Here is a 20,460-nt window from a genome sequence, read left to right as displayed (position 1 = left end):
AGTAAAGAAAGCTGGGTTCCTTCTTGGTGTAAAATAAGTGTAAAAAGAGATTGCAAAAAAAAAAAAAAAGAGCTGTGATCCGGCTATTACACCTTCTCCTGAGTTTTGTGAAAGGCTGTCTGTACAGCGGGGCGATTACTTTCAAGGGATCCATGTATAAAGTGGATATAGAGGCAAAGGAGATAATTGTTGACCTTATTTGCATGTGCCTACCCAGAATCCCTTGTGGCAGCACCATGAGATTTCTGAGGGAAAAACAAGCTTTCTGGCGTGTCTGGTGTCTGTAGATGAGTGTTTAATAATAATACTTCTACTACCCCTTAAATTTAAGCAGAAGGGGTTTCCATCACCTTTACTCACCATAACTCAGATAATGGTACCTATGAATAAAATCAGAGATATAACTTTATCTTAGACTTGGGTGCCAGCAAAGCTTTCTATGGATGTTTACCTGTGCCCCTCTTCATTTCAGGTGAGTATTCTTATATGTTCTTTGTGTTTGTTTTTTCTCTTTGTTTTCTGTCGGTTTTCTAGCCTATTATTCAGTGCTCAAAGATTGGGGAACCCTGGAAATAGCCGCGTGCATTCATTCGGAACGGCTTGTGAAATAATGTGTTTCCCAGTCCTCGCCAGACGTCAGATCTGTTCAGCAAAGCCTGAGTTGGTAATAATTACTGCCAGCTGTGGAGACGGCCAGTCAGGTTGTGCAACAAAAATTGCTTTCATTTATCCGGAGAAACACGCCGGTCCCTCTCGCTCTCCCTCTCGCTCTCCCTCCCGCTCTCCCTCTCGCTCTCCCTCACACATCCATGTAAAACTCATTTGAATTTTCACGACCTACTTTCAACATCACCCTGCTTATTATCTAAATACTGGTTATCCCAGTAAACCGAGGGAATCTAATTATCTTCCTGCTACCACACAGGGGTGTAACCTCCATGGTGCTGGAAGGGCCGCTGCTTCAGGTACCGGCAGCAATGCCCCTAAACCCCCATCCCACGTCCGGGGGAAAGGTCTGCTCAGGGCAGGACATCTGCTCCGGCTCGAGGTGTCAGGATCCCCAGTTTCAGCTCTGCGTTCCAGCAACTGAAATTTAAAGGTTATTTTGAGGAAAGTAGATCAATAAATAAGGATATTAGAGCCGCAGAGGCACCATGTAAGGCTCCTGACACGTCAAGCATGCAGTCATACACACCGATACACTCAGACTAACACACATACACTCACAGTTACACACACATACACTCACAGTTACACACACATACACACAGCAACATATCCACACACTTAAACACTTACAATAACATACCCAGACAAACACACAATGACATACCCAGACACACACTCACATTTACATACCAAGACACACACTAACATACCCATAAACATCCACTATCATACTCACACATTCAAACACACTCATATCACTCCCTTACCCTTCCTACTTCTAGACTCAACTCGTGGTGCTTTGCATGAGTGGCGCACGGGGCCCGTCCTACACCAAGTGAACCCCAGCCATACACCCTAGCAATACTTTCTTGTGCCCCCGTGGTTAGGGATTTTAATGAGACAAAATCGGTCCAGCACTGCCCATATACACACATACACTGCCCTCATACATGCCTACCCAAACACACACATATACACTGCTCATATACACAGACATACTGGCTTACACATGCGCTTGCACCATCCCTTTCTCACCATCAGATACCCCTTCCTCATTATCCCCTACCCCCCTTTCTCCCCACTCTCTTACCTTTCTCTTTTCTCCTTCTCTTCCTCTCCTTTTTTCCTTTTGTTGTGACTCATAGGTGTGCGAGACCTCTGCTTTGCCGTTCCCTGACAGTGTGCACAGGCCGGCACCCGGCGTCAATTGCCGGCACACAGTGATAGGCACTGAAGACCTTGCGCTCTTCATAACTTTGGGGATATCCCATCGGGCCCTGGGTATCTGTCCATTTTTACTTCTCCCTCTTCTTCCTCTGTAAATACCTAAAAACAGAAGTATTTATTAAGGCAGTCGCTTATAATTTTATCCTCATTTATATTTTTCTTTTCATTTTTCCTTTAGTTTAATTGGTCCTGGATTATGTTTTTTTTTCTTTCACTTGTATCTAAAAAGGTTTTTCCCCCTTTTTTTAAATGTGTAACAAAAAAAAAAAGCCAGAACATCAAAAAGAAGAAATCCGGTTTTGATGCTCAAAGTGCTTCAGTTTAGTCCTAATATAAGACAGGACCAAGGACTAATTAATATTAGGCAGACTAAACGAGCCAAGCGGCTCTTTATCTACCATCATTCGTGTTAAAAATTAAACTCGTCCCAAAAAATTAGGAAACTTCCCTTGGTTCTGAAGGGATATTTTGTAATTTGTGTTTTTTTTATATTACTCAATGTTTCACCAAAACGAGAAGACCACCAAAAAATTACATCATATAAGAAATATCCTTCTCTCTGCATCACAGACGTCACACCTGATGGAAAGGGCAGCTGTTTTTTATATAAAAGAAGCTGAACCGTTAGCGAGACAGTCGGTGTGAGACGCTCTGTCTGATCACAGAGAAGATGGCTCCGCGCCGGGCGGTCAGGCTGTTCGCCTCTTTGGCATTTATAGTCTGCACTCTCGCCGAACTCCAAGAAATCAACATCCACGACGACGAATTTATTAAAAAAGCCGTAGAATTCTTCAACGAGAAGGAAAACGTAAACTATGCGTTCAAAGCGAGCAGTTACCTGGGCGGCGGATACCGGCAGGTAAAGCACATCGCCGGCCGGCGTTACAATGTATCAGAGACGGGTATGAGATGGAACCTTGTGTATAACGTAGGGACTGCTTTCTCAGGTGGAGGACGACCTTCAAGTGGTGAGTTTCGTAATCCAAGAGACTTTGTGCGTCCGATCTGAGAACTACAACCTTGGGGAATGCGACTTTAACCCCGATGGGGTAAGTAAACGGCTCAATATTTTAAATGCCAAACACTTAAAGGAATAGACGGTGTCGCAGAGGATTGTGGGACACAATTTTAGAATAAAATATTAACATCAGAAAAAAAAATCAGCAACATTTTTTTCCGCTTCTATTAAAGGTGCTGTCCCATTTAGACAAAACATTGCTTGTACTCTCTGACCATAGGCAATAAAATCTTATAACACCCGATGTGTCGTTTTATCACTAAAAGTTATAATATTTAATTCAAAGTCTGTTCTAGAAACGGGTTTTCAAATGTTTCATCATGAAGATCAGACAGAAATTTCCAATCATTTACACTTTTTTTGCTCTTTTTGCTCTTATCAGGAGGTGAAATTCTGTTCCACTTACCTGGGAGTTGAATCTTACATCCGCAACATCGCCTGCAACACCGTGTCCGAGGTAAGAGCGCCATTTATATATAATGAACAAGTGACGCTATTTTATAATTAACTTTCCTGTTCCAGAAACTAATGAATATTCCGTGAGTTCTGCTCAATTTTTGCGATTTTAAATCAGAGAGATTTTACTAGAAAAGGGGAATACAAAATGACCAATAAAATTTACATATATTTAAATATTATTTTTATATATAACTTTATATATATTTACAATATACACAAATGACAAAAGCATAAAAAACAAATGTTAAGGCGCGCTGTAAGAAGCATAAATCTAGTAAGCGGCTGAGGGAGAACGAGACAGAAGGAGAAAGGCTGCTTTGGTGAGGATTATTTGATTGTGCCGAGGGTCAGTGGCCTGGAGGTCTCATAGGTGGGGAGAACTGACAGTTTCTTTTCAAAATTCAGGGTTTTGGGTAACGTTGTGGAATAGCGATATCGAGCGATATCGAGAGTCGGGGATAAATGAGGGAATGAGCAGTAGCTCAAAGTAACATAGTAATAAAGGTCGAAAAAAGGCCCAAGTCCATGTATTTCAACAAAAAAAACAATTACAGTATTTTTCTTAGGGGGAAAACACTTTCTTTTACTTATTTCTTACTTTTTCCCCCTTTTTTTCCCCCTCATAGGATCATCGTGAGAAGAGATCGAGTAAGAAAAAGCGCTGCAATTTCTTTTGCAAGCTGGCACAAAGATTCCGTGCCCCCGGCCGTGGGAGTAACATCGCTCATGGGGGGTCTTCTCGCGTTTATGCTTAAATTGGTTAAGCATAACTTTTGACAAAAAAAGTAGCACATAATTCTATAATTGGGTTTTCTAGTTATGGGGTATATGAGGCTATTATTGTTTCTTGGTTTGTTTTGTATTCTAATGCTATTTTACTGTCACAGCTGGCGGGGGGGTCCTTGCCAGTCGGGGGGTTCAGGAGTTGATGGGGTTATCCCTCCCCGAGCCTCCGGTAATGGTACCGGATAACGGCCGTGCCCCCTGAGCTAAAAGCCGGCTAGTGGTTGGCACTAATTGGAGTTAAGGCCAGGATTGGAGGCTGATTGGTTGGTGGACGAGGGGGAGGGGAATACTTCTTTTATGTCATTGTTAATGGCGGTTGGCAAGGACGAGTTATTCAGGGTTATTATATATTCATATGTTTTATGTCACAGTGAACAAAATGTTATTATTGGTGAATTAATAAACGCTGTGGCCTGTTTTTCACCATAGAATTTGTGTTTCTCCGTTATTTAAGGATGGGTTGGCATTTTTGGTGTTGTCAGGGTCTCTATACACTGTACCCACTACCTTCACACGTGTTCTTTGTCTGTTATTTTAGGATATATTTACTTTTTCTTATAATAGAAAATAGGAAAATGCACCAAATATAAAAAAAAAATGGGGGGGGCTAAGTTGATGTGAAATCAATGTCTTTAGATCATTAAAATCAGAACAGTTACACCACAGATCACTAAATCTATCCCCGTTGCCTAATTCTGCATTTTTTCATTGCAAACTCATATACTGCTTCTTTCTTTAATGAAAAAAAATATGTATTATGTTATATATTTAGATCATTTTTACATTTTATACATATATTAGACAGGCCAAAAATGACTATTGAACCATTTGGTTCAGCAGAAAATTTGGGGGCATTTTTGATTCGGGAAAGAAATTTGTTGCCTGGTAGCCACATTCACTCTCGCACACGCTCATTCTCATTCACTCACGCTCTCTAAATGTTTCCCTACCTTCTCTTCCGACCACTTTTGTCTTCTATCTTCAATCTGCTATCTTCTATCTCCACGGACATAACCTGACAGGAACTCCGGCCAAAATACTGGCGCTTGAGGTGTCGTCCTCTCCATGATCCTCCAATCAGGGGAGAGAATGTCACCGAAACCGTTGTCACTTTGCCCTCACTCAGGGCAAAATGGCGGTGCATCAGGTGACATCATCTCCCCAATCTTGCTTCTTTTTTGACAGCAGTGCCCTCTGTGGGTAATATACCTTCTTTATTACTGTTTTCCAATAAGTCCCTTGTGACGGAATCCTCCATCACTGGAACCACTGGAGAGGCCTGACTGCCAGCCTCCTCCCTATTGAGTATGGGCCCTGGGTTTGTAGAGACTTCTGTGGCTACCCCAGCAGTATCCTCTCATCACTGGCTGAGGGGATTATCTCCAGCAGACAGCCAGGATCTGCCACCAGGGAGAGACCGCCATTGTTTTACTTTAATGTATAAATCAGTCTCCCCCCCACCTATTGTATTGTTAATCCCGTTACTGCCCCTGTTGTCTCTGGGAGGCAGATTAAGGGGGCGGTTTGTGTCCCAATATCTTGTTTTATGTTAATGTGTTTTGCTGGATATATCCAGCTCTGTGTGTGAGAAATAAATCAGTCTTCGTTTGGTTTTACCCTACACTGAGTCTCGGCTAGTGACTGGGGAACCGGGGAAAGTGTGGTGTCCCAGGCTAAGGGAGCACAAGACAGCGGAGGTAGTCGGTCGGACTAGCCAGCTCCGTGACATCCCTACTTATTATTTTCATAATTTTAAGCTTTGACGTTTACAGATTGTGTAGCTATTGCTGCACGTGGGTTTATTTGTCAGAATATATAAAGTATTTTAATATTACATCACTTAGCAGTCTGTGAAACGTTGCATCATAAGTAATATTACATCACATGGCAGCCGCGGAAAACTGGCAGCAGAAGCATTTACGATGAGAATTTCATATTTGCAAATTGCTTAATAATGAAATTTCCTTTCGTTTGAAAAACATGTTTATTTGGGTTCAGTCCATAAAGTTATTTAACTTATTTAACTAAATCCCATGACTTGGAAAGGACCGCTTAGCAGCAGCTTAAATTACTCCGAAAAGGCCGGAGGATTCCAGTCATTCGCGATAATCTGTTAAAATTCCAACAACTGGCAAGGCTTCCCGGCATGCTGGCTCATTACGATTTGGTCTGTAGAATTCCACACAAAACGCTCACAAAATCTTAATAAAAGATAACCGCAGGCTGGAAGAACTGAGTGAACGCTTGTTGGGACCGGGAGCCGCCAAATCAGATCTACGTCTATCCAGGTTAAAGTGACGCTCCAGGCATCGCGAGGACTTTAATGCATAGGATAGTTCCGTGGTCCCTTTAAATTTCTGTGTCGTCCTTTTTTTGGGGGGGATTCTTCAGATACAAAAAGGAGAATAAGATATAGTTTCACCGGTTCTCATTTTTGTCATATCCCCTGCCGCTCCCTGATTTATCCAATCGGAGGAAAGAGCGTGCGCCAAAGCTCTGCCGTTTCGCGGACCCTACTACACCAGGCCAAGGTAATGACGCAGGGAGCCGGGACAAGCGGACCACTGGATAAGACGAGAAGAAACGTTGGACACGAAGCAGAAGGAGATGGAGACGCGGAGACGTTAGAGAGACTTTCACAGAGACTGAGTGAGACAGCGAGAGTGAGTGACAACTAATTGGATTTCCAAATGGAAAAAAGCCCCCCCCCCCGGATTTAGTCTGAACCGAAAGGGCAAGAAACAAATGGACCAAAAACAATACAAATAAATCATATGAATAAAAAATGAATGTGTGTGTCTATTAGATTTGTTATTAGTGTCATCCTAAAGTGCATTCTATTCTTCTGGTGCCCCCCCCATTAGGACCAGTCACATGACCTTAGCTCCCATTTCGTCTACCTCTATACATGTGCTAAAGCTCTGAGGAAAATATTATTTTGACAGGAAATTCAAGATTTATCTATCAGGAAATGATGATATTTGCTCCGTGTGATGTTTGAGTCTAACTAACTTCTGGAGGTGCAGAGTATTCACCAAGAACAACCCTATTTCTCCTTTGGGGAGCAACCCTAAGAGACTCGGTGCATGGAGCGCCTTGGAAGATAAGATTGAGGTATAAAAAAAAACAGGCCGAGTTTGGTAATGAGGAGACGTCATCGGGAAATCCTGGACTGATTCACAACAATCAGAAATCAACATGGAGCGCAACCAGAAATCCGACTTGTTGAACGATCAACTGGGGAATATGACGGAACTTAAACGGGTGACCCCTTTTACCACACTCATTAAAGTGGCATATACTAGATTTTCATGTTGTTGAGTTTGACGACCGACTCACAAACTGTCAGGCAACGCAAAAGAACATGGTGAGAACACGTTTGTACCAAGAGTGGGTTGACTGTGAGATGAAGGAGTGTTAAATTGCATGATTTACGGTTATAAACTTTAAAATACAGCAAAATACAAACAATAATGTTTCCAAATTAAGCGGAAAGCTTCTCCCTGTGGATAGGATTTTAGGCACACGGCACCCTTTATCATTTCAGTCGGACATAATGTCCACCGATTAACCAGTCCGGCTCCTCATCTTCTACTCGGTAGATTCCTAGGTTTCATCATATTGCTACATGACAGAGGTGTAGTCGGAACCCACGTTTGCCACCCAAAATACCATCTGACACCAAGTCCAACTGGTTATACCATAGCAAGGCTCCAATTTCATGACCAATTGTTGTTTAATAGCCATAGGAAAAGTAAACAGAGAAATACTACTAAAATAAATACCTTTCTAAAAAAAAAATTACTTTTCCTAGATTTCATGATCAGATAATCGCTGGCATGGAATGTTAATTACAACTTTTATTTGATTTTTTTTGCATTAAAATGACGACACATTTATTTGGGGCGCGACTTGTTGAGTCTGTGATATATAAGCAGAGCAAGTGCCGTGAGGATACATTGTACCCAGTAAACCGATACATTTATCCCTCTAAAACCTTACAATGAGGTGCCTGACAAGCTTGCTGGTGATCTGCCTGGTGGCTGCTGTAATGACCCAGAATGTGGAAGAAGAGGGAAAAAAAGGTGCCCCTATGTGCTGTCTTAAAAACTGCGATGGCTGCCCCTGTCGCAGATATGCAGGGGTAAGTGACTGATACAAGCTTAAACACAGTAACAATAAATGATATCGATTGTTCTGTTATATATAGATAATTTATTCTTTTTTTAAATGTTCATTATGGGATTATAAATGTCAAATTGTTTGGTTGAATTATGAAATATTACATGCGCGTTAAAAATAATAAAGAGCTTTTGTCATCTTTGCGACATAAAAACTCTGTGAGGAAAAAAAATATACATTAGCATTTTGTGTGTTATCAAATCTATTATGTACCGGGCGAGTCAGTGGGACTGCTGATTCAGAAAATAGACAGAGACGTTCTGATTATAAAGTTAAGCCAGCGTTCCGTGTATCTTAATTTTCACTGCACGTTATCGTAAAGAAACGTATTTTTTTTATTTAAGTTTCACCTTTTTTTTTAAAAAAAAACTTTTTTGAGATGATTGTATGGTCAAAATGTATTGTTTTAAAGTTAGTTACATTTTTTTTGGGGTGTAATGCTGCAGCATGTAAAATAAATGTTTATTTCAATTTTAGGGAAAACAGGCTGAAACAGAAGTGAGACAACTGCCTGTGCAAGAAAATAATGAGCCACAAGATCTAAATACGATTTTTTGCGACCTGTGTAAAATGAGGTTTTGCTAATAATCGAGTGCCGGTACTTCAGTCTCAATAAACTATAACATCTGGGATACAGAATAATCAGTTTTGGTTTTCATTATTCTTTTAATACTCTTCTTTTTCAAACAGAACATTTGAGCTCAGTAAACGTGAGGATTTATTGTTCCTGTTGGCCAATCCAACAGAATGGTCTGATTTTATCAACGTAATAGAAATAGTAGCCGGTTTTATTGGTCTTATTCTTATTCTGGTTGTCTGGAATTTTTTTTATTATTAATGTATGTATATTCCTGGGTGTTAATTTAACTATTAATGCTGTTCCATGTACATTAATTGCACTCTCTGATATGTTAAGCAAATTATATTTTCCCAAACATTTTTTAATTTTCATATATTAAAAGTCATAGCTCCCCTCTCCCTTCTGTCTAAGGTGATGTCCCACCATCATATGTCCCGTTAATATAATGCATACATAAATACCATAATTAAGAAAAAAAGAGGCCTTTAATTCAGAAACTTTTTGTTGCTCAAAAATAAGTCTTTCTCTCACTCTGTGCCCCTTGCCCTCTTGCTCAGTTCTGTTTGTGTCTCTGCACTCTCCCTTGCCTTGTATCTACCCCCTACTTGCTCATTTATCTTCTACTGTTGTTTTCTGGTCTCCTCTGATCTGTCTGTTGAGCTGCAGAGACCATTCTCTCTTTCACATACTGACCACCGGGTTCAGTATGTGAAAAAGGGTACTGCTGCAGAGAAAAAAAACTATATACAGTGTGCACAGTGCCTGCAATAGAAGCTACCCTAAATTATAACAGAATAGAATGTTTTACTTAATGTAAGGAAGATTTACATTACTGAGGGGGTGGTGGGTATGTGAAACAGCCTCCCAGCAGAAGTAGCTTGAAGACCTTAGAACCCCTAAGATCTTTATTTTTCTCATTTTTTGCACCTCTTTATTACAAGTTGGTGTTTTTGGTAAGGATTTTTAAATTTAGATATTATGAAAAGTTTAGTTTTAGCGTGATCTGATGAAGGGTTTTTTCAGTATAGATAAATCCAGCATTGCAATCAATTAACCATTTGTTTTCTTTGGCTGTATGTAATTCTTGCAGCCTGTCCTCGATTGTTTCCTATGGAGTTTGTATTTCTTAATACTTCATAAGCAGCACCTGTTAGATTTATTGGACTCTGAGTGCTTAACACAGTACTCACTTTGAACCTTAACCGGATTTATTGGTAGTACGGTCGAAAATGCTAATCACAGCTTGCTTAAGCCTGGATGACCCCAGAAAAAGTAACATTTTGTAATGACTGGCAACCGTACGAGAAAACGTGTTAGAGGGAGTGATGACTCATCTATAGTAAGCAATGAACAAAACTAAATGAAATTTCAGCAGTTTTGCTATTTGTTTTGTTGTTTTGTTATTTCAGATATGTACAAATGCATGAAACAGGCCATTTTTGTTTAAAAAAAAACAAATTTGTATGAATCTAGTAATTTATAATAGAAAATGATTGATCAATACATTAAATAGTTGGCAAATATATAATAAGGATAATACATATAATAAAAAAATAAATTAGTAAACACATTAATCCATTTAATATGATGAAAAACTAATACATAGTAATATTGGTAAATAAAGTTAAAGACTGATAAATATTACATTACATTGCTTAAGAAATTGATAAATAATTGGAAAAAAAAAATCACTTTGCTGTTAATTAAAAAAGGTAGAACATGTATTAGTACATTATTAAACATAAAAAAGCAACATGAGTGTCGCGGAAATGGAGCTCAGTGTGCAGCGCGCATCCGTCAAGCAGTCTCCTGCTCCTCGCCTCTATTTTCTAGCTGCCACTTACCCTACACTCACACTCACGATAACACCATATGCTGACATCCACACACACGCTAACACCTTACACTAACATATATTTACATACTAAATCCATATGTTCACAAACACTAACACCATCCACTCATGTGTACATATGCTAACACCATACACTAATACTTACGATCTAACACTATATGCCTGAATACACACTCATGCCAATGCCATACGATATCCAATATATAATTCCATATGCTCATACACACTAACACCACACTTATACACATTGTAACAAACCTGTTCCAGCTGAACGGGTTTATCTGGGATATCTGGCACTGCACAGTCATGCAATAATCACCAGAAACTTAGATGAGTTTTCCAGCTGTCTTTTTTATTTCAATTTTGTAGCAAAATTTACCACAGCGATTCTTCAAAACACCTTCTGTTTGTCAGCTTCCTCTTCCCCTACCCTGATAAATAGCCACAGGTGACCCTAATCCCCCCCAGGATCCAGGCACAACGCAAAAACCCAGCATGGACCCAAAATGTACACTTTCTCAAGAAAACCTTAAGTATCTCTCCATGTGGCTGTGTTTTTTTCCCAATTTGTAAAAACGATGTATTGCTCCTAGTGGTAAATACACACATTTTAGTAACATACCTTGCACTCTATCACAACATGCACACACTATCCAACAACATATACTCACACACACTAACACCATACATATAGAAAATATACACAGTTTAACACTATACACTGAATCTGGCACTACAATACAGTAGCCGCTATACATCAACACACACACACTGACTCTAGCACTATACATATACACACATGCACACTGACTCTAACACCACAGTATACACACACTCTATTCCTCCTCCTCCCGCTCACACCTCACAGGGGGTGTAGGTGCAGGGCCCTCACAGCACCGCGTCCATTGTGCCATGCGCAGATTTCCATTGACTGCCCTGGCCAGTGCCACTCCCTTGTCTTGCAACACCCTGGGTGCGATGAAGTGACCTGGCGTTTGTTGAGCCCTGTTATTAAAACATGGTTATTATATTTATTGGAACACAACACATTATCAAAGGATATAAGAAAACACAATTGTTTTTTTAAAGCAGAAGCTGCAGCATCCACACCTTGGAAAAAATCGGCAAAGGAACAAATCCCAAACAAGAAAAAAAGAGATGAAAATGAAATGGTATCTGAGTTAAACAGAAACATTATATTAATATTGTATCTTACCTTCTCAAAAATGAATAAAAAGGTATTTCCCGAACATCCCTAATTTTCATTTTAAAACATAATAATCAGCACTTTTAAGACCTCAGGGATCTGTCTTAGAACTGATTAGACCATCAGAGGTCTCAGGATTATATGAATAGACACAATGAGAACCTTTATAGTTTTAATGTTGCTTTTGGCGGTGTCAGGACTGACACTGCCAACAGAGATTGCCTGAACTTCCACTCAGACATTCTCCATTTTCCCAGTGTAACCGGTTCTCACGCGGAGCACTGTTACACCGGTCAGAGGAGACTTCAGGCTGTCGAATGACACCCTGATCTTGTGTGCTAAGTAAGAGGTACTGGGTCATCTAGACCACATTTAATAGGATGCCCATAGCACGTCCGAAGTGTTAAAGACATCATGGAGTTGTTGTTAATTGAAAATTCTCCAATTGGACTAAAGTGGTAGATGGACTGTCCTGCGCCCACTGCTGTATAATTGATCTTGCAGCGGGTACCAAAAATCATATATTGGTGTCTGCAGATGACAAGGTAATACAGTCTGAAGAAGACGTTACTTTCCTGCAAGAAGATTTTGGTCAAATTGGGCAGCCAAGTGGCATATAAGATATAATGTTGTCAAATAGTTTGGGGGAAAATGTGCAAATTATACCTTAATTAATTCATACCAAGTTTACAGGGGGAGTGATTTAAAATCTTGTAGACGAAAGGCAATGTGAATATGCATGTCCTCGCCTAAAACTTGCAACTCCTACCCCCACATTAGATAATTGAAAACATAATAGAAAAAAACTGATTGAGCTGAGAAAACAAAAAATCTAAATATCACAATATCACAATGGAATGTGATTAATGACCTTAAACTATGCCTTACACAAAAGTGAACATTTTGTTAGCATAACATTTTATAGTGAAAGTATTATATTGAAAGGGGTTCAGGGTTGGCAGAACTGCTCTCTGTGGTTAAAAAATGTTTTGTACCTTTTTTACAAAGTTTCTATTCACTATTTTCTTAACTATAGATCTCGCCTTGTGTTTTCTTTGTGTATTTTTTATCTATCTATTTTAAGTTTTAATATCACATCAGACTGTAACGAGTTACATCATACAGAAGCTGCAAGAAATAAACATAGTGTCTGGCAGCAAAAGTATTACCTTGGATTTCATCTTCTATGAACATTAGAATATTGCTTAATAATGAAATTACTTCTCGATTGTGAAACATTAAGTAACTTTCAAGAACTGGCAACGCTTACTCGCCAAAAGTTTAAAAGGAAAAACAATCCATTGTCCTTTCATTTTCTGTTTAGGAGACATTGGAGTCCTGACTGTCGAAATATTCAAGGACAATATTTGTTATTAAACATTTAAACCGCCAACAATGTGATTGATTTTCGAGTGGTGAAGGACGTATCTTTCATTAGCTTAATCAATGTCGTTAAGGATATTATGAAAGATGAAATTAATTGGGTGACTAAAGTAAGTGATCGAGGTGGTGCCGTAGACATTGCGTATCTGGATTTCAGCAAGACTTTTGTCCTACATAGAAAACTTATAAATAAACTTCAATCTTTAAATTTAGATCCCGATGTTGTTGAATGGATTAGGGAGCGGCTGAGTGACAGACAGCAGAGGGTTGTAGTGAATGGCGGATATTCAGAGCAGGGTCTTGTTACCAGTGGATCTGTACCTGGACCCGTTCTCTTTAATATTTTTCTTTTTTGCAGAAGGTTTGATGGAAAGGTCAGTCTTTTTTGTTGACGACACAAAGAATCGCAACAGGGCTAAGCCGAATGGCAAATGATTTTGGTAAACTGGAAAAACGGCCAGAGCTGCGGCAGCCGACGTTAAATGCGGATAAATGCAAAGTAATGCATCTGGGGCATAAAAACCCAAGGGCAGAGTATAGAATATCTGAGACGGTCCTAACCTCAACGTGCGAGGAAAGGTATCTAGGGGTGATTATTGTAGAGATCAACGCAGTAGAGCAGCAGGTAATGCTAGCAGAATGCTGGGCTGTATAGCGAGAGGTATTAGCAGTAGGAAGAGGGAAGAGCTCGTGCCGTTGTACAGAGGACTGCTGAGACCTCACTTGGAGTATTGTGTACAGTACTGGAGAGCGGATCCCCAGAAGGATATAGAAATGTTGGAGAAAGTTCAGAGAAGGGCTACTAAAATGCTTCATGGAATACAGGATAAAACTTACCAGGACATAAAGGATCTTAACCTATATAGCCTGGAAGAAAGACGGGACAGATGGGGGATATGATAGAAACATTTAAATACTTAAAGGGAATCAACAAGGTAAAGGAAGAGAGTTTATTTAAAAAGAGAAATAAAACCACAACAAGAGGACATGGTTTTAAGCTAGAGAGGCACATGTTTAAAAGTAACATCAGGAAATATTACCTTACTGAAAGGGTAGTGGATGCATGGAATAGCCTTCCAGCAAAAGTGGTAGATGTTAATACGGTTAGGCTTTTAAGCAAGCATGCGATAGCCATAAGGCGAAGCTAGATATAAGATATGGTCAGGGACTAAGGAAAGTATTCAGAGGTTGGGCTGGCTGGATCACCCGAATGGTTCTTATCTGCTGTCACGTTCTATGTAAATACATTTTCTAACACTCACATAAACACAGTCTCACATAAAAATTCATGTTCACAAACACACCTACTGATACACATTCACGATCACACACACATTTATACATACACTCTTACTCTGATTACATAGGGGTAGTAGAAGTATTATTAAAGTCAGGGTTGGCAGTCAGGGGTAAAAGTGGGCTGGGGAAGGGCACAATGGGCTGGCCTCTGATAGATCTCCACAACACTTTCAGAGCAGGGGTGATAAGAGGATGGCTAGGCATTAAGGGACGGCAGCGTCGCTCGTGGAGCCAGGGGACGTTGGGAAGAGGCAGCAGCGAGTCAAGTGTGTAAAAGCCAGTCTAGCCTGTTTACCACCCCATATGTAATTGCGGAAAGCTTTATGACATTTTGGTAAGTATATGGGCAAGGATTGTAGTAAATATAGAAGTTTAGGAAGGATATTCATTTTAACTACAGCCATTCTACCGAACCACGATATGTGTGGATACGTCCATTTGCGTAGGTCATTAGTGATCGAGGAGAGGAGGGGCCAATAGTTTAATGAGGCTAATTGGGAGATGTCCGATGGGAGTTGCAATCCCAGGTATCGTATGGAAGTCTCGCACCATTGAAAGGGGAACAAAGCTTTAATATGTAGTTCTAAAGCAGGGGGGGTTGGAGGGGGGAAAATGTTAAAACCCAAGATTTCGGACTGTAGAAGTATTACTATTAAACACTCATCTACAGACACCAGACGGCTTGCTTTTCCCTCAGAAATCTCATGGTGCTGCCACAACCGCAAGGGATTCTGGGTAGGCGCATGCAAATAAGGTCAACAATTATGCCTCTATATCCACTTTATACATGGATCCCTGGAAAACAGTCGCCCGCTGTACAGGGCAGCCTTTCACAAAACTCAGGAAGAGGTACAATAACCAGATCCCCACTCGTGAACAGCTGCTCGATAACATGAATTTCAGTCCAAGTTAATGGGCACACGCAAAAGTGAGTGATAAATAAATAAAGGACAGCCATTCCTGGCCTGGCCACATTCAAAAAAAAAAAAAAAAAAAAAAAAAAAAAAAAAAAACATTGCTTAACCATAAGGGTTCAGCAAGAAAAGCATGCAAATCAGCAAAAGAAAAAACCTTCAGCGAGATCGTGCGCTCGCAGTGCACACTAGAAATACCATTACATAAGTTATGGTGAGTAAAGGTGATAGGAACTCTTCCACTTAAATTTAAGGGGTAGTAGCAGCATTATTAAACACTCATCTACAGACAACCACAAGGGATTCTGGGTAGGCGCATGCGAATAATTACTTTCAAGGGATCCGTGTATAAAGTGGATATAGAGGCAAAGGTGATAATTGCTAACCTTATTTGCATGTGCCTACCCAGAATCCCTTCTGGCTGTGGCAGCACCATGAGATTTCTGAGGGAAAAACAAGCTTTCTGGCTTGTCTGGTGTCTGTAGATGAGTTAATAATAATAATACTTCTACTACCCCTTAAAATCAAGTGGAAGGGTTTCCATCACCTTTACTCACCATAACTTATGTAATGGTATTTCTGATTACATACACACTCACGCCTTCGCTCTATTACTTGCTCACTCGCTTCTTTTCCTCCTTCCCTTCTTGTCCTAATCTGCAGCATTTTCTTCTGGCTGCCTTGCTTTTGCCATAGGGTCATGTAACATGTTATGTGACCCCACTGTCTTCCAACTGGCCCAGACTGGTCCAGAAGTCTCCACCAAGGGCTGGTTCTACCTGACCAGCACCCTCCTGACCAGCACCCTCCTGACTATATATAGACTTAATGCACATATCTGATAGCGTCAATACTTCAGGGGTACATTTATAAGATCTAATCACTGTGTATGGGAGAAGGGTACTCACTTTTAACTATTTGCGGGATATGCAAGGAGCGGAATCCAGACGTGCGCTAAGGCGGGTGTCACAGGTGCACGGTAGAAAGATGATAAGATGGACCCCTCTATTAAGCTGCGGGGCCAATGAGCTGATGCAACATTGAAAAACAAACAATACCACCAAACAAACCCAAAACTACAGAAACGTTACAGAAACCATCTGTTGTAACACAAACAGGCTGGGAGGTTTACATTAACCACAGAAATCTATGAGAAGCTGTGGGTAGATTGAGGACAAAACGCAACAACCCTCCCGGGAGCCTTCCCAGGTCAAGTGTTGCCTTACCTGCTCCCTCCAGCGTCATTCTCCTCTCACAACCTCCCGTTCCTCGCTGCTCTGACCCGTTCTCCTCAGGTTTGAGGCAAATCAGCAGAGGGGACAGGGAAGGACACAATATGGTGGCATAATATTTCACTTTGAAGTTGTTGAGTTGGGGATCGGCTCCCAAACCACCGAGTCAGTGGGCAACGCCAAAGGACACAGTGGGAAAACGTTTGTAGAAAGATGGAGTTGACTGTTGGATGAAAGCGAGTTCCTTAACCCATAAATTGTAAAAACATAACCTATTGCCAAGGCCAATTGGTTACACCATACCAAGACATCAATAAATCTAATTGCGACACAACGCTTTCTCTTTGCATGGCTTCTATGATAATGTATCCAGATAGATACTATGATAATTATCACCTTCCTTTTTTAACGTAGACCCGCTTTCAGATAATAGCTGGCGTGGAATCTTAATTATAACTTCAATTTGTATATTTTTTTAGGACAAATAATTAGGACACATTTATTTGGGGTGTGACATGTCGATATAAGCAGAGCAAGTGCCGGGAAGACATATCGTCCACAGCAAACCGGCATCGGCTCCGATACAACGACCTTTATCTCTCTGATATTTCACGATGAAGCGGGCGATAATCCTCCTGATAATCTCTGCCGTCGTTGTCATCACATCGTCCCAGAATGTGAATAACGGGGGAAAAGATCCGTCCCCTTTGTGTTGTGTTACTTCCTACTGCGACGGCTGCCAATGTAGGTCATACATAAGGGTAAGTCATTGCTACCTTATAGGAAAAAAGCCTAATAGTAACTGAGACCATTTGTTACAAAATGGTTACAAATCGCATTATATATAATTTATTCATCATTTATTATTTTCTACAAGTAAAAAAAGAAAAGTTAAATCAGCATTTTTTATGCCATCAATCATATCATTGAGGTTGAACACTACAAGTTTTATCTTAGGAACATTAATTTTGGGGAAAAAATGTAATACCTAGTTCTTCATTTTTTTGTACTTATTATTTCGAAATATTGCATGATTACAATTTAAATAATGGTGTTTAAAATTAGTTACTCTTTTATGTTAGTATTAGACGTAAGCGTTTCGATGTGTAACATAAATGTTTATTTCAATTTTAGGACAAACCGGCTGATAACGAATACCTACAACTGGCTCTGGAAGACATTCGTAATAACGCATATCCGCTAACCAAGATGTTGTGCAACCTGTGTAAAATGCGAAATTGCTAAAATGAGTGCAAATATTCCGACGGCAGCAAATTATAACATACTTGCTTGATTTAAAAAAATCAGTAATGATTTACGTAATTCCTATAACGTAGTTCTTTTCAAACCATGTCGTCCTTCCAGAAGAAGCCGCACAAGAATTTTGAAAGGAACAAATCAAAAAGAAAAGAAGAAAATGAAATGGAATCTTGGATAAACAAAAAATGAAAACTGTGTATTAATTTAATATTTTACCTTGTCGATAATAGATAAAATTTCCAGATTATCCCTAATTCTCATTCATAAACCTGTATACGACATAATAATCATAACTTTCACAGCTGCCGTCTTGTTTCTTTATTCTGTGTTTAGATTTTGGTGCAGTTCGAATAAAAAAGGTTATTCGGTAAAAGAGACAATATTATTTGGGTCTGCATTGAAATAATCTTTACATTGGGTTCAGAGAATTCTTTCCAAGTGTAAAGTTCGAGGTCCGCTGTCGTTTAATTTATTTAATAATAATCTGGCAGAGGGTATTAAAAGCAACAAATCAGAGTCTGAAGATGACACAAAATTTGGTAAATTCAGTCGGAAGAGACATTTACTTCCCTGAATCTGGTCAACAGATGACCTCAAATCTGAAGACTTAGAAGCTAAGTGGAAGATGATGTTTAATATCGAGAAATACAAAGTTATGCAGTTTGGGCTTCTCTTCCGAAAATTTACATTGTAGAGCTTGAAAAAGTGCAGAGACAGCCACAAAATGAATAAGAGGAATGGAGAACCTGGGTTATGAAGACTGGTTAGATAAGATGAACTATTTTACAACAGAAAAAATGCACATGATTTCGTTATCCAAATACATACGGGGGCAAATACCAGCCGGACTCTGATAACCTGGTCATTAATAGGACTGTGCAAAGAACAAGAGATCGTCCATCCAGACTTAATGAAAGAAGTTTTCACCTAAAGCAGCGAAAAGGTTTCTTTACAGCAAGAGTGCAATTAATATCAAAATTTTAATTTTCTGTCAAAATTTATTACACTATATTTGTTTTATTTTTTTCCCACATATCTATGCGCCCGGTTTTTGTCTATATACCCTTTCTTTACAGCAAGAGCCAGAAAGATCCGCTTCCCAAAGAGACTGCGCTATCAGATCCAATAGATGCCTTTATATATGTGCTGGAGAGTATATAATATATAATATGAGGAATATACAGGATATAACGGGTTATAAGGATGGCATTAGTTAAACGGCTGGAGAGTATATAATATATAATATGAGGAATATACAAGATATAACGGGTTATAAGGACGGGATTAGTTATACGGGGGGGAGAGTATATAATATATAATATGAGGAATATACAGGGATATAACGGGTTATAAGGACGGGATTAGTTATACGGCCGGAGAGTATATAATATATAATATGAGGAATATACAGGGATATAACGGGTTATAAGGACGGGATTAGTTATACGGCCGGAGAGTATATAATATATAATATGAGGAATATGCAGGGATATAACGGGTTATAAGGACGGGATTAGTTATACGGCCGGAGAGTATATAATATATAATATGAGGAATATGCAGGGATATAACGGGTTATAAGGACGGGATTAGTTATACGGCCGGAGAGTATATAATATATAATATGAGGAATATACAGGGATATAACGGGTTATAAGGACGGGATTAGTTATACGGCCGGAGAGTATATAATATATAATATGAGGAATATACAGGGATATAACGGGTTATAAGGACGGGATTAGTTATACGACCGGAGAGTATATAATAGATAATATGAGGAATATACAGGATATAACGGGTTATAAGGACGGGATTAGTTATACGGCCGGAGAGTATATAATATGAGGAATATACAGGATATAACGGGTTATAAGGACGGGATTAGTTATACGGCCGGAGAGTATATAATATATAATATGAGGAATATACTGGATATAACGGGTTATAAGGACGGGATTAGTTATACGGCCGGAGAGTATATAATATATAATATGAGGAATATACTGGATAGTGAAAGCAAGTCTGGTAGATCCTTACGATTTCACTCCTTGGGGGTGTAAACTCCTGGCCAGGAGCAAAACCATAACAAGCTCCATAGCTTGTGACTTGAGTTACTACTACCTCAGAGGGCTAACCGCCAAAACCACTGCCATTAACCTGGCAAAGGTGTACCACCAGGGATAGTCAGAACTGTAAAACAAAAACCCTGGCCACATCCATTTGTGGCACTGGGCAAACCAGATCACATACTTCCACCAGGACTCAGCCCATGGGGAGGCCTTGCACACAAGCCACCATAGCTTGTGCCCAGAGTTAGCCTTTCCACAGAAGGCATTTTTTTTTTTTGCTATTAACTCAGCTTGAAATAGCTACTGGCGGATCTTCC

The 20,460-nt window shown here is 39.8% G+C and overlaps 2 protein-coding genes across 2 annotated transcripts in view; both read left to right on the top strand.

Moving 5' to 3' along the window:
• The window catches only part of MYL3 (myosin light chain 3), a 262,285-nt gene that overhangs the window by 101,668 nt on the left and 140,157 nt on the right, over positions 1-20,460 (top strand). The window lies entirely within an intron of this gene.
• LOC128498066 (cathelicidin-related peptide Oh-Cath-like) lies at positions 2,508-4,199 on the top strand. The gene is made up of 4 exons (XM_053468349.1): positions 2,508-2,755; positions 2,844-2,945; positions 3,297-3,371; positions 4,000-4,199. Exons 1-4 carry the CDS (start codon positions 2,567-2,569, stop codon positions 4,126-4,128), a joined length of 495 nt encoding a protein of 164 aa, XP_053324324.1. The 5' UTR covers positions 2,508-2,566; the 3' UTR covers positions 4,129-4,199.

The sequence above is a fragment of the Spea bombifrons genome, chromosome 5 (assembly GCF_027358695.1).
Source record: "Spea bombifrons isolate aSpeBom1 chromosome 5, aSpeBom1.2.pri, whole genome shotgun sequence".
Taxonomy (NCBI): domain Eukaryota; kingdom Metazoa; phylum Chordata; class Amphibia; order Anura; family Pelobatidae; genus Spea; species Spea bombifrons.
The sequence above is the reverse complement of the archived record's forward strand: the minus strand, read 5'-3'. Positions and strand labels throughout refer to the sequence as shown.